Source organism: Balaenoptera physalus (assembly GCF_965194825.1).
Source record: "Balaenoptera physalus genome assembly, chromosome: 8".
Classification (NCBI taxonomy): domain Eukaryota; kingdom Metazoa; phylum Chordata; class Mammalia; order Artiodactyla; family Balaenopteridae; genus Balaenoptera; species Balaenoptera physalus.
Window position 1 is genome coordinate 79,882,868 of NC_138887.1, and position 13,631 is coordinate 79,896,498.

At 33.6% G+C, this 13,631-nt stretch overlaps 1 protein-coding gene across 14 annotated transcripts in view; it reads left to right on the forward strand.

Moving 5' to 3' along the window:
- The window catches only part of BBS9 (Bardet-Biedl syndrome 9), a 471,319-nt gene that overhangs the window by 178,943 nt on the left and 278,745 nt on the right, over positions 1 to 13,631 (forward strand). For all 14 annotated transcript variants that reach the window (XR_014266409.1, XR_014266410.1, XR_014266411.1 and 11 more), the window contains exons 14-17: positions 974 to 1,050; positions 3,959 to 4,012; positions 10,470 to 10,572; positions 12,051 to 12,155. Coding sequence is in view for 9 of the 14 variants with exons in the window: in XM_082471759.1 (XP_082327885.1) it covers positions 974 to 1,050; positions 3,959 to 4,012; positions 10,470 to 10,572; positions 12,051 to 12,155 (339 nt within the window). In the remaining 5 variants the exon portion in view is untranslated. The remainder of the gene's footprint in view (positions 1 to 973; positions 1,051 to 3,958; positions 4,013 to 10,469; positions 10,573 to 12,050; positions 12,156 to 13,631) is intronic.

A 13,631-nucleotide genomic window follows, 5' to 3' on the forward strand; every position in this document is an offset into this window, starting at 1 on the left:
ACAGCCAATAATCTGTCATATATATATGTATATATACACACATATGTATGTGCATATGTATTATTTATGTTTCTTGTTTATTTAGGATCTCTATAACTTGTTCATAATATCTCATTATGCACTATAAACATTTTTTAAATTATGAAATTTTAAGTTGTAAAGAGAAAATGAATATGGTTAAAATAATTCAAACAGTACTGAAAGCATAAACCCCAGGTCTTAGTTCCACTAGATTATTTAAAGGTAACCTTTATTAAGAGCTTTTGTGTATTCTTTGAGAAAATTTTACTGTTTATATAATTGTTTTTACACAAATACGTGTGTATTAGAGACATTGTACTACATCTTGCTTCTTTTTAATCAATAGCATATCTTGGAGTTCTTTTCATGTCAGTATATAAAGATGGACAGCACTCTTATTTAGAGTTTTGGGTTTTGGACCATTGCACAGTATTGATATACCATAATTTAGTTAACTATTTATTAATAGAAATATAATTTAGATTTAGGCTGTTTTTGTTTTTAATAATTACTAGCAACAGAGAAACTCCTTGGGCATGTCTATGAGTATTGGGTAAATGTTTGGGAGTAGAATTGTTAAGTCACAGGGTGTGTGAATTTTACATTTTTTTGGTGAATTTTACATTTTGATAATTATAGCCAGTTTACCTTCAAAAGGATTGTACTCTTTTGGGCTTCTACCAGTAGCTAAGGATAGGGAATTGAAATTCCTGACACTGGTCAGTCAATGGGTCACATCTTAGCTAATATCTTTGGAAAAAGAGACAGTTTTTCTTTCTAGTAATGTAGAGGGGAAAGAATTAGCATAAAGCTTCTCATTCTGTAATGCCTCAGTTTTTTTTTTCAACTCGTGAGTATATTTTTGATATATGGTATAGATAAACCTTAAAACAACTATATACAGCAAGTTTTACTTTATGAGTAAATACTTTTTTTTCTCTTAAAATTACAGGTGTTTGGCCTATGACCGAGAGAGAAGATGACCTGAAAGTCTCTGCCATGGTTTCTCCTAACTTTGATTCGGTATCTGTAGGTGTATTTGCAGACTTTCAAAGGGTTTGTGATAGTGGCGGACTCTGATAAATTGGGATCAAAATGTATTGGTTTAAATTCTGGGCCTCTAAATAGAAACTTTAGGGAAGATAAGTTTTAGGTTTTGTTACTTTTAGGAAAAAACATTTCTAAGCTCTTTGTGTAATAAGAAGTTCCTTAGGCAGGATTTCTGTCTTAAAAAAGGGAGGGAAGGGAAATGGTCAAAGAGGTTCTCACCATTACTCTGAATCTACCTACTTTTTTAAAAAAAACTTTTTCAGTGCTGAGTATTGAGATAATCCTAATCCAGATGAATAATACTGACCCCACTAGATATTTGTTGAAGGTTCAATGAGATAATGTTTATGAAAGGCATAGGTCAGGGTTTGGTAATTTATAGTCTTTAATACATTACGGTGGTTGTGGTGGGGAAGTAGTTTAAGAATAGAGTTGGGCCAGGAATTATTTTTCCTCTCATTTCTATCTGTGTGACCCAGGGCAAGGTATTCAATTTTCTTAGTCTCAATGTATTCATCTGTAAAATGGGAATAGTAATAGAATCCACTTTGTTGAATTATGATAATTAACTAACAAATCATTATAATAATAAAATTACATTTAATTCTTTTAAAACGATCATCACGATCATCACCACCACCACCACCACCACCACCTGCATTCTACTCGTCTCCTTCAGTGCCATATCCTTAGTGTCAGTCACATAATGGGTGTTCAGTATATATTCGCTCTATAAATGAATTAATAAAGCTGAGAAACAAGAAAGAGAGACTGTCCTTGGTTACATTACCCCATCTCTTTGTTTAGTCTTCTGTAAGCACTTGTTAGATTATGGTTGGTTTTCTCTCACTGCCTGCAGTTTGGGCAAAATATATTAAGTTTATCTATATCTGTACCAAAGTTGATCAATTTAGGAAAGTGATTGAATTCACTGTTTTTTACTCTGTATGGAATTTATGTCATGTAATTTTGCTTAGGAAATGACTTTGATATTTAGGTACCACAGCGTAATATAGTAAGTAGTTCCATAAGCTTTTCAAAGATTAATCTTAGTATAAACAGCCAACCCAAGTTGTGATAAAAATCACACTAACATTGCCATAGTATAGTAAGTTGGGTGTACTTAAAAAAAGTAGGGCTATATATGAAAGAAACATTCACCCAGCTGAGTCACATAGTAGAGGTACTGTTTAAACATTGGATATTCAGCACACACCATTTCTCACTCTACCTGAAGGGTGTAGTCTGAGTGGAACATTTTTGCTTAGTTAGCTGACAAATGTACACACATTTTCTTGCCTTGGAAATGATTCTTTTTCTCCTTTGGGCAACTTATATAATTTTTTCTAGGTTCTCTTAAACATAGGCTATTTGGATTGAAATTCCCTTTCTGTTCTTTAGCAACTTTTGATCTTTGTGAGAAAAGGCCTTATGTAATAGCACTGTATTGTAATATATATTTCCCTATCAGTAACTTGGAGTGCTTTTTCCTCTTAACTAGATGTCTCTTTTCAGCTTCATTTCCCCTTCTTACTATTTTTTTTCTTCTTAAGAGATTCTTGAGAGTATCATATTCATCCCATTGGAAAACATCAGTCCAACGACTTAGGTGGCTGTGATGCTATACTGTCTTTGTAGAGCTACTTCTCTCTGGCTGTAATTTCATGTTTCCAAAGGACTTTTGTCCCTGAAATATCTAGGTGTTTAGATATGGATTGAAAAGAGCAGGAAACAGGAGATGTTGGTTTCTCTTCCAGAACTGCCGACAGCTAAATGTAAAACATTTCCTGGATTTTAGGTAATACTAGAGCAAAAAGCCTGGCTTAATATTTTATTTTCAATCACTGTTATGAAAGCACACATCCAAAAAATAATATAATTAGTGTTAGAATGGGGGCTTTTACAGAAGAGATAAACATCGCTATCCTCTCTGCTTGATTGAGAAGTTGGATCAAAGTTCATATATAGTTTCCTATGGAATCATAAATAGAATATGAATCTCCCAACTCTTAATTATGCTGATGACCATTACATCATAGTGATCCCCGCTGATTAGAAGTGATTTAATTTTTCTTAGTAAAATAATTCCAAATAGGCTAACAAAGTACAATGGATTTATTCATTGTTGGACAGAGATTTCATGATCTTAATTGTTCCCTCAGGAATTCATGTGGGTATTATTAGAAAATATGTTATGCTTTGATCTTATTCTATTGTAGAGTGACCATATTTTCCTCTCAACCTACCACTCTAAAAAATAAGTTATAAATTCTAAGGAAATGTTTGCTCTATTATATTATATTCTGAATTCTTTAAGAGATAGGACCAGGTAACCAAGGCTGATGCTCAAAGAGTAAAAGAGTTTATGATACGCGCTAGTAAAAAAAATACACTCCTACTTTTGTTTTATTTTCTAGGTGTAAGGCCACTCAATCTTTATATCATTAGTTACATGTCTTAGATATCAATACATATTATTAATCAGAATAAAACATACCTTTGGCAAGCTAAAAATACAAGGACCTAAAAGAATGGCATACTGTTTATATAGAAAATATACAGAAGTCTTTTATATAATATAAAGAATGAGTTAATAGAATTAGTTTCAGTTTTTAAGGAAATTTGGCAATAGAGTAGTTTGATAGTAAAATATGTGAACTTTTCTTCCCTTTTTGGAGTCGTGGGTTTTTTAATATTAGCTTGTGACTTTCCCAATGAAGCCATCCAAAAAGCCACACTGACTCTTTTAGTCTGCCATCAGAGTGATAAATCCTTTATAGTTTTTTTGGTGGTGAGAGGTATGTATCACACCTACTGTGTTTACTCATTGATGTGCAGTATTGAAACTATTCTTTCTTTCCTTCTCTTCTCAATTCTGTGTTTACAGCAATCTACTGATGTTGAAGTGGGAGCTGACCTTGTCCCTTCAGTCACAGTGAAGGTATTGTACATAGTTCTAGACTGTAATGTGCAAACAATATCACACATTTCATCACATCTGTCACTTGTCACCCTATAAGTAGCTTATGGAAATGTAAAAACACTTGGTGGGCAGAAGAACTAATAGACATTTACCAGAGAGAACATCAAAATGACCAACAGACACATGAAAAGATGCTCAACATCACTGATCGTCAGGGACATGCGCATCAAAACCACATGAGATATCACCTCACACCTTAGAATGGCTGTCATCAAGAAGACAAGAGACAACAGGTGCTGGTGAGGATGTGGTGAAAAGGGAGCCCTTAAATACTGTTGGTGGGAATGTAAGTTGATCCAACCACTTTGGAGATCAATTGGAGGTTCCTCAAAAATTTTAAAAAAAATCTACTGTATGACCCAGCAACTCCACTTCTGGCTATAAACCAAAGGAAATGAAAATAGTATTTCCCACGAGAGATATACGCTCTCATGTTTATCACAGTATTATTCACAAAATAGCCAAGATATGGCCATAACCCCAATGCCTATCGATGGATGAATGGATAAAAAAAGATATGGTACATATACACAATGGAATATTATTCAACTATGAGAAGGGAGGATATCCTTCCATTTACAACAACATGGATGGCTCTTGAGCACATTATGCTAAGTAAGGTAAGTCAGACAGAGAAAGACAAGTCCTGTATGATATCACTTATATGCGGGAATCTAAAAAAGTTAAGCCTGTAAAAAACAGAGGGTAAAATGGTGCTTACCAGGGGATTGGGGGCGGTTAAGAGTGATGATGTTTAAGGGCACAAACTTGTAATGAGTAGTAAATAAGCCATAGAGATCTAATGCACAGTATAATGAATATAGATAATAATATTGTACTATAATTATGTAATGTGATAAATATCACTGCCTTGGCAATCATATTGCAATATATAAATGTATCAAAGTAACATGCTGTACATGTTAAATGTACACAATGTTACACATTAAATTTATTCAATTAAACAAAAGATTTCTTGGTTAAAAAGTTAAGAAATAGAAAAACTCAAACACTTGACATTTGTAAGTTTTCCTCAGCCTTGAGTAGTAAATAGATAGCCTTTATTGTTTACTACAAATTTAAAACTAGTAATTGCGTTTATAGCAATATGTATATAATAATTGTTAGGACTTATTCCTACCATTAATTAAATGTGTAGTGTGATTAAGGGTCTTTTTTCTAGAAACAAAATTAGTATTTAAGTATACTAAAGGAATTGTGTCATCACATTCATAGTAGACCAAGCAGTTGATTGCAGTATCATACATATATTGGGGAATCATATGAATGTTAATAATATCTTTCTTCTATGTATGATTATGTGTGTGTTTGAAAAGAATTTCCAGCCATCTATCTGCCATAGTATTAGCTTTAAATGGATGTATTTATAGCAAGAAAATATTAAATGAAGAAACCACAAAATAGAGTAGTGACAAATTGATAGTCCCCAAAAAATAGAGTATGAAGGATGTGGTTTTGGTTAAGATTTTTAGTCCTGCCATTGTAGAATTTTAGAACTAGGACTCAAATGTAGAACCCTCTTAAGGCATTTAGATTAAAGTGTGGTAATAAGTCAGCACATTATTAAGCTGAAAATATTTATCACTGCCCAGACTTTGGAGCCAGGGAAAGTTGTGGATCTTGGCGATTTGCTAAGTCAAAACTTGGACAGGGCTTTATATTTTCTTAGATTTTGGGTTGCTGTCCTTGGAGGAGCTTGACAGGGCACCAGGCTTTACCAATTGTGTTCGCTTATACTGGACCCAGCGGGTGGCCCAAGTGTGGGGATCTTTGGTAGAAGTTGAAGGGAGCCCAACCTTATAACAGTTTCCTAAGCTAATTTTTTTGGATTCTTGCCTCTGGTAGCAAGGGTGGTCTTTTCCCAGTCTCCCTTCCCCCTGTCCAGTCAAAGGCTCTATCCCATTAATACTTCTGAGTCTGGAAAAGCATTAGTGGCAAGAAATCAAACATTTAAGAAAAAAAACCCAACAACCTTGTAGCGTTCCAGGAATGATCTATAGACTTTTGTGTAGGGAAATTTCTTTTATATCTACCTACTGATATTGTTCTGACACATAACATAATAATTCAGGAGCACACTGCAAATTGCAAAAAGAAATCTTGTACCTAAACCAGATAACTTTGCTCATGCTAATTTTTTCCCTCACTACTAGTTATTGCTATAAATAAATACACATTTCCCTCCCGTGCCATTCTTAGGCTTTCATGTGTAATAGCCACCTTAAAATGGTGGCATGACACTATTGGAAAATTCTCCTTCATTAGGAGAATAACATTTAACTATGTTTGAGAATGGCTAAGTCACAGCTCTCTTCCTTATTGCCATTATAAAAGAATGGGAAAGAATGCGACACATGAGTTGCACAAAATCAGCTGGACTTAAGCAGCAGACACCATGACTTCCTGATTCTGCCTGACAGTTCCTATACAAATTTCTGTTATAAATCTCTCCTTATAGCCTTTTATAACAACAGCAGCCAAGGTATATAACCATGGAAGTTTCCATCGTAATAAATCCTGTTAATTGAGAAAATTTTTCCATCCGTTCCAAGTGAATGAAGATGTGGCTACCTTGAGTGTGTGTGCGTGATGCGTGACCATCTATTGCAGGCAACTAAGGCAGAGTGGTTGTTAATACCTGGCCTTTGGAGTCATGTTTATATATCTAGGATAAAAATTTAGTATTATGTTTCCTGAGGATCATATTTTATTTTGTTAGAAATGGAAAATAGCATGGAAAATTCTGATATTAATTTTTGTATTTTCTTCCCCTTAATCTATAATTATTTTTCTCTTAAAATATGAGGTTCATGGTCTAGCCAAGTCTTTATTAACTCTTTTTTTTGGCTCAAACACAACTCTTCTTTGTTACTGTAGTTATTTTTGTCACACATCTTCTTGATTCACTTTTTTTTTTTTAGAGTATTAGTCATTTTATTTTTATTTATTTATTTATGGCTGTGTTGGGTCTTTATTTCTGTGCGAGGGCTTTCTCTAGCTGCGGCAAGCGGGGGCCACTCTTCATCGCGGTGCGCGAGCCTCTCACTATCGCAGCCTCTCTTGTTGCGGAGCACAGGCTCCAGACCCGCAGGCTCAGTAATTGTGGCTCATGGGCCCAGTTGCTCCGCGGCATGTGGGATCTTCCCAGACCAGGGCTCGAACCCGTGTCCCCTGCACAGGCAGGCAGATTCTCAACCACTGCGCCACCAGGGAAGCCGTCTTGATTCACTTTTGAAAGTGCCTAGTCCATTGCTGGGATTCGATAGATCTGTGTATGAGAGTTATCACCATTAATCTTGCATCTAAACTAAATGCAAGCACTTGTAACAATGTAAAATTGTACGATTGTTGTCTAAGTACATGTTGTTATGCCAGGCAGAGTCAGAATGTCTGCTGTCTTAAAAATGGCTTATTACTACCTTAAGGATTTTTCATTTTCATTTTTAAAAGTAACCTCTCACGAGATGTTCCTGGTCATAGTTTTCAGCTCTCTTGCACATATTGGCTGGATGGTCTTAGACGTGTTATTGAGCTTCTCTGGACCTCTATTTTTAAACTGTAAAATGAGGGTACTTCTTCATTTGCAGAGTTATTTTGGGACTTAACCACAATTGATTAAGAGTGTGGGCTCTGGATTCTGATAGACAGAAGTTAAATTGTGCTTCTTCCACTTATAATCAGAGTAGCCTTAGTCAAATTATCTAGCTTCTCTGAGCCACATTTTTCTCTTATGTAAAATGGTATATTGTGATAGTACCTGTTTTACAATGTTGTAATGATTAAATGAGATAATACACATAAATAATTTATTAGCGTGGTTCCATGAATATAGAAAGCTGCTAATGGTTATCATTAATTTTATTTAAAAATATATGTACAGACCAGCATATTATTGTTAACAGTAAAATATTGAAATTGTGTTCTGTTTATTTAGTGGAATAGCTATCAGAAGGAATGTTGTCTACAGCACGTGTACTTTCTTCTTCCCATAATTACCCTCAGTGTTTTATTAAAAAGGTATTATGATTTTTATAATGGTCAGATATCATTACGGAATCTTTCTTTGTGGTATGCAGATTTCCCCCCATGTATTCCCAGGGCTTATAAAGTAAAAATTGAGGGTTCATTGTTCATTTGCTGTGTTTATTGTATTTATTTGCATTAATAGTTGTCCTTTAAAATGTTTACTTTGCAAGTCAAAAATGTTATGCTTATTTTTAAGTTGTGCAGAATATCCACATCATTTAAAATTAATACAAGACATTTACTGAATCTAATTATATGTGTATAATGTTTGTGGGCCAGATGTATATTCTTGTATATTGTTTATCTATAGTATATATGTATATATATAATTAATGAATAGTTGATACATGCCTTTTACCTAAGAGAAAATTCAAAATGACTTTTCTTAAAAATTAAGTATGCCCTTGCATTATGTCAATTAATAATGAAATGTATCTGTCTCATATACTAGAGTCTAGTAACTAGACTACATTGCTCCGTAGCAAAGGTGCCCTGTATAATAGAAGAGTGCTTCTCAACTCTGGTTGTAAATAGCTATCACCTGGGGAACTATTAAAGAAATACCGATACCCAGGTCTACTCCCAGAGATTGTGATTTAGTTGGTCTAGCAACTCTACCTGGCCAGTGACTGTGATAAATCTGGCTTACCATGTGGATAAACTCATCCAAAGAGACTGTTCAAAGAGGCTGGGACTTTTAGGAGACAAAATCCAAAGAGAGAATGTTCCCAGTGGAAGCCAGATCTTTAAGCTTTTTCTTTGATGCCCCTAGCACTGTGGCCCAGTAAAGATCCTTGGGCCTGATGGATTCTATTGACGTTCCTCCTCAGGAGGAGTGAGAGAAGTCCTGGCCTTCTCTACCCCTACCCACCCTATTTCTCAGTCAAACTATTACCCCAGAATTCATAGCTATTAACTCTGACTAGAATGGGAATTATCATTCCAAGCATCATCAACCAAGAGCACCAGTTTGGAAATACAGCCAGCTTAGAAATGCAGCAGTCATTATTGCCATTCTTTGATATTTTCTAGAATTAGTTATGTCAGGTATTTTTGTATTAAGCTGTGGAAGACACTGTAGTGCTTTGATATGTATTTAAACTACTGATGGTAAATACCTACCTAGAAAGGAAATCTTTAGAGAGTAACTTGTATAAAAGGTAATATACTGATACTAGATAAAATAAATAATTCATGATGCCACATCTATACATGTAAAGAAGAATGAACACATATAATATTTCATGATGTAATTATTCACCAGACATGAGGGCAGATTTTTTTTTGGTCTGCTTTTGATAGAACATTTTTTAATAGCTTTATTGAGATATAATTCACATACCATACAATTTACTCTTTTAAAGTGTACAATTCAGTGATTTTTAGTATATTTGCAGAGTTGTAGAATGATGACCACAATTTAATTTTTGAACATTTTTGTCCCTCCAAGGGAAACCCCATATTCATTAGCTGTCACTTGCTGTTCTCTCCATTCCCCCACCCCCAATCCCACTACCATCCCAAAGCAACTACTAATCTATTTTCTGTCTCTGTAAATTTATAGATTTGCCCACTCTAGATATCTCATATAAATTGAATCATATAATATGTGGTCTTTGTGACTGGCTTCTTTCGCTTAGCATAGTATAATGTACCCATGTTGTAGCATGTGTCAGTACTTCATTTCTTTTTATTATTATTAATATTATTAAATATTATTCTGAATAATATTTCATTGTAGAGATATACCATATTTTGTTTGTCCATTCATCAGTTGATGGACACTTGGGTTGTTTCTAGTTTTAGCTATTATGAATAGTACTGCTATGAACATGTGTACAAGTTTTTGGGTGGACATATGTTTCATTTCTCTTGGCATGGAATTGTGAGGTCAGATGGTAATTTTATGTTTAATTTTTAAAGAAACTGTCAAACTTTTTTCTTGAATGGCTATACCATTTTACATTTCCATCAGCAATTTATGCAGGTTCTAGTTTCTCTACATTCTTGCTAACACCTGTTTTTGTCTGTCCTTTAGATTATAGCATTTAAGTAGATGTGTAGTAGTATCTCATTGTGGTTTTACTTTGTATTTCATACAAAGATTTTGAGCATTTTTTCACGTGCTTATTGGCTATTTGTACATCTTCTTAGAGAAAAGTCTGTTCAACTCCCTTGCCCAGTTTCTAACTGGGTAGAACTTTTTAATCTACTACCTATGTTACAGGTTATGTTTTGTGACAGCTCATTTTTTTTTCTCAGATGGTATTTCCTAATTATTTGCAAATGATTTTTTAAGTAGTTGTGATATTCTATCAATTTGGAAAAAATGTAATTTTTTTATTAATAACAATTTCTATTTTCTCAGGTCACACTGCAGAATCGAGTGACATTGCAAAAGATCAGATTATCGGTCTATGTACAACCACCTTTAGTATTGACTTGTGATCAGTTCACCTTTGAATTTATGGGTAAGTGTTTTGTTTTGGCTTAAAGTCTATCATGGTGTGAGGTTTTTTTTAATTAAAAAATTTTTTTATCAGTGGGTTTATTTCATGGCTATATTTCTTGTCTGAATAGTGAGACTGGTATCTTCCTGAAATCAGTGATTGTGTTGTTTTGCTTATATTTTCCCTCCAAGCATCAAGCATGGACATTCAGTGAATGGCTGTTGAGTTGAAGTAATTACAGATTTTCAAACGCTTTTCTTAACTAGATGGATGTGTAATTGTACTTAAATACTATATTTTGGAAGGCTTTTTTATTGGTGTTTCTCTAGTGAGCTATTTATTGAATCTGTAATGTTTGAAGAAAGAATATTGGCTTTGGAGTCTGGCCTGAATTTGAATCCTGGCTCTGACACTCAATGTGTAACCATGGGCAAGCTACTTTAGTAATTACTTGGAGCCTCAGTTTTGTTTTGTTTTAATCTGCAGAAAGGGGATAATGATATCTGTGTTACAGAACTGTTTTAATTAGAATTTAATCAGAAAATTAATTGGACTTAATTAGAAAATGAATCTATGTAAGATAACTGTAATAATGCCTAAGATTTCTTTGCATAGGGTCTCTCTTACCACTTACATCCAGTTGTCATTAGTCCTGTTAAAATGATTTCTGAATTATCTTTCAAGTATTTTTCTGTCTTTCTTCACTGCTACTGTTCAGCTGGGAACCCTATGTCTTATTCACAAAAAGCAAGAACATATCTCTCTTTTTTCCTTTTTATAACCAACCTCTACCTTAGGTGCCCGACAGATAGTAGAAACTCAATAAGTATTCATTGAATCAGTGAATGAGTGATTGAATGGTTGAGGTAAACTTGTAGTTGATATCTCACTTTATTTTTTAATTTTTCACAATACTTCCAATTTGTCTTTCTAAAACACATTCTGGACAATTAATGTTTTAAGTTAAAAACTTCTTATAGCTCTCTAATGCAGGTTGGAGGTCAAATACATGAATATGGAAGGCTATGCACAATCTGCCAAGTTGCTACAGTTTTAGTTACATCCATATCCAATTCCCCCTTCCATTTTCTCCTGCAGTCTGTGTTCTAGCCATGATAAGGTACTATGTCCCACTTCCAAGTTCTCTTGCCCTTTGCGTACCTTTTGCTTTGTTCATGCAGCCTGTTCATCTGAGTAAAGAGAAGCAGTGGTGTAGAATGTTAGGACCCTTGTTCTGGAGTCAATTCCCAGCTCTGTATTAGCTATATGACCTTGGGCAAGCTTTTTAATCTCTTTGTAGCCATTTTCCTCATGCACCAAAAAATGGGGATAATAATAATACCCACCATGTAGGGTTGTTGTGAGGATTAAATGAGTTAATCTATGTTATGTAAAGTGCTTAAGACAGTAGCTGGCATGCAGTATATGTCTAATTTTAACTGTTTGTTAATAATAATTGTCCAAAATTATGTAACATATTATTTTAACATTGCTTATAGCACCAGAGATGACTAGAACAGTGGGCTTTTCCGTTTATCTGAAAGGAAGTTGTTTACCACCTGAATTGGAAGGAAATGCTGTTGTTTCTTATTCCAGACCTACAGGTAAGCATACAGTTGTTCATGAATTTACAAGCCTAATCACTTCTTTTAAGTTATTGGAGTTATGAGTTAAATGTTTAAGTGTTTAAAATGGGAAAACACATTGTAAAATATTATTAAATGAAAAAATATTCTTTTCTAGTGTTAAATAAAAATGTATGTTCAAATTACTTTGATGTGTTAGGAATAATTAGTGATAGTCTATTTAGCTGATCTCCATATGTAATGTTTGATTCTATCTTTTCAATTAATAGCAAATATGATGTATTTTTATTCCCACTAGAAGAATGTTATCTAGCCAGACTTCATGTATTTGAACTAAAGAGAAAAACCTAGTCTGAATTAGTAAAAAAGACTATTATGGGTTGCTGTAATATTAAGTCAGTCTTCAGAGTTTCAGACACTGTGTTAGTGATTAAATAAAACTCTTTATTATCTTACATGTTAAAATATTTAAGAACAGGATCTGTATTATTTCAAGAAACTCTTAATAGATCAAAAAAGTTATCTTTAGTCCAGTTGAGATCTAATTATTATAAATTTCAACTTGGGTTCAATTTTATAGTTTTGTGTGTGTGTGTGTGTGTGTAGTGAATTTTTCATAGTAACAGTTTGACAATTAGTTGATTGATAGAATAAGAATAGTTATTGCTGTTTTTAAAAACCGTTTAAATGTGGTGTAACTGATAGGGTATTTCAACAATGTTGCATTTGTGTTTTTTAAGCATTTCTGTACAGTTTTCTTAATTTAAAAAGCTTAGAGATGCCTTATTCATATTTTTTTCTCTCTGTTGATACCTACTTTGCTTACTTAGCAATGTTTTTATGAGACTGATGCAACTACCTACTGTGCTAACAAGGCACCTTGGCAATGTTTTTAATAATAGTAGTTCTTATTTTGTCTAAGTGAATTTTCTGGTTTATGCATTGACAACTCTATGCTTGGAGGTGATTTTATAACTTTAGTACATGTTTTCAAAATCTGTTTCTCCTTTTTTGTAAGTTATTTTGCTTTAAATTATAAAAAAATCATTTCTGGCCAGAAGTGACCACTTTAACCATTTACCTATATTTTCAAAATTTGGGGTAACATAAATATTTTATGGTTAAAAGGCTTTGCGAAACCTGGCTTTGGAGAGAAATACAAATCTTCTGTAAGGGATCAAAGAATGATGGACTTTTTAGTTGGATGTTTCTGAAAAGAACATTGAAATGTTCAGTGTTATTTTAATTTTGAGTTGTGAAATAAAAAACAGGAAATGTTGGCTAAAATCTCTGGATCATTTATCATTAATTGAACATCTTAATAATCATAGGCATGATTATACTTTTTATCTTTGTTACACCTTCTGTATGTAGTTATAGAGATTGTTGATGCCTTAATTCAACTAATTATTTCATTTGCTTTCAAGGAAAAGTAGTGATACTGGTTGAAAATAAACTTAAAATAAAGAAATGGATTACCTAGCAAGTGGACAA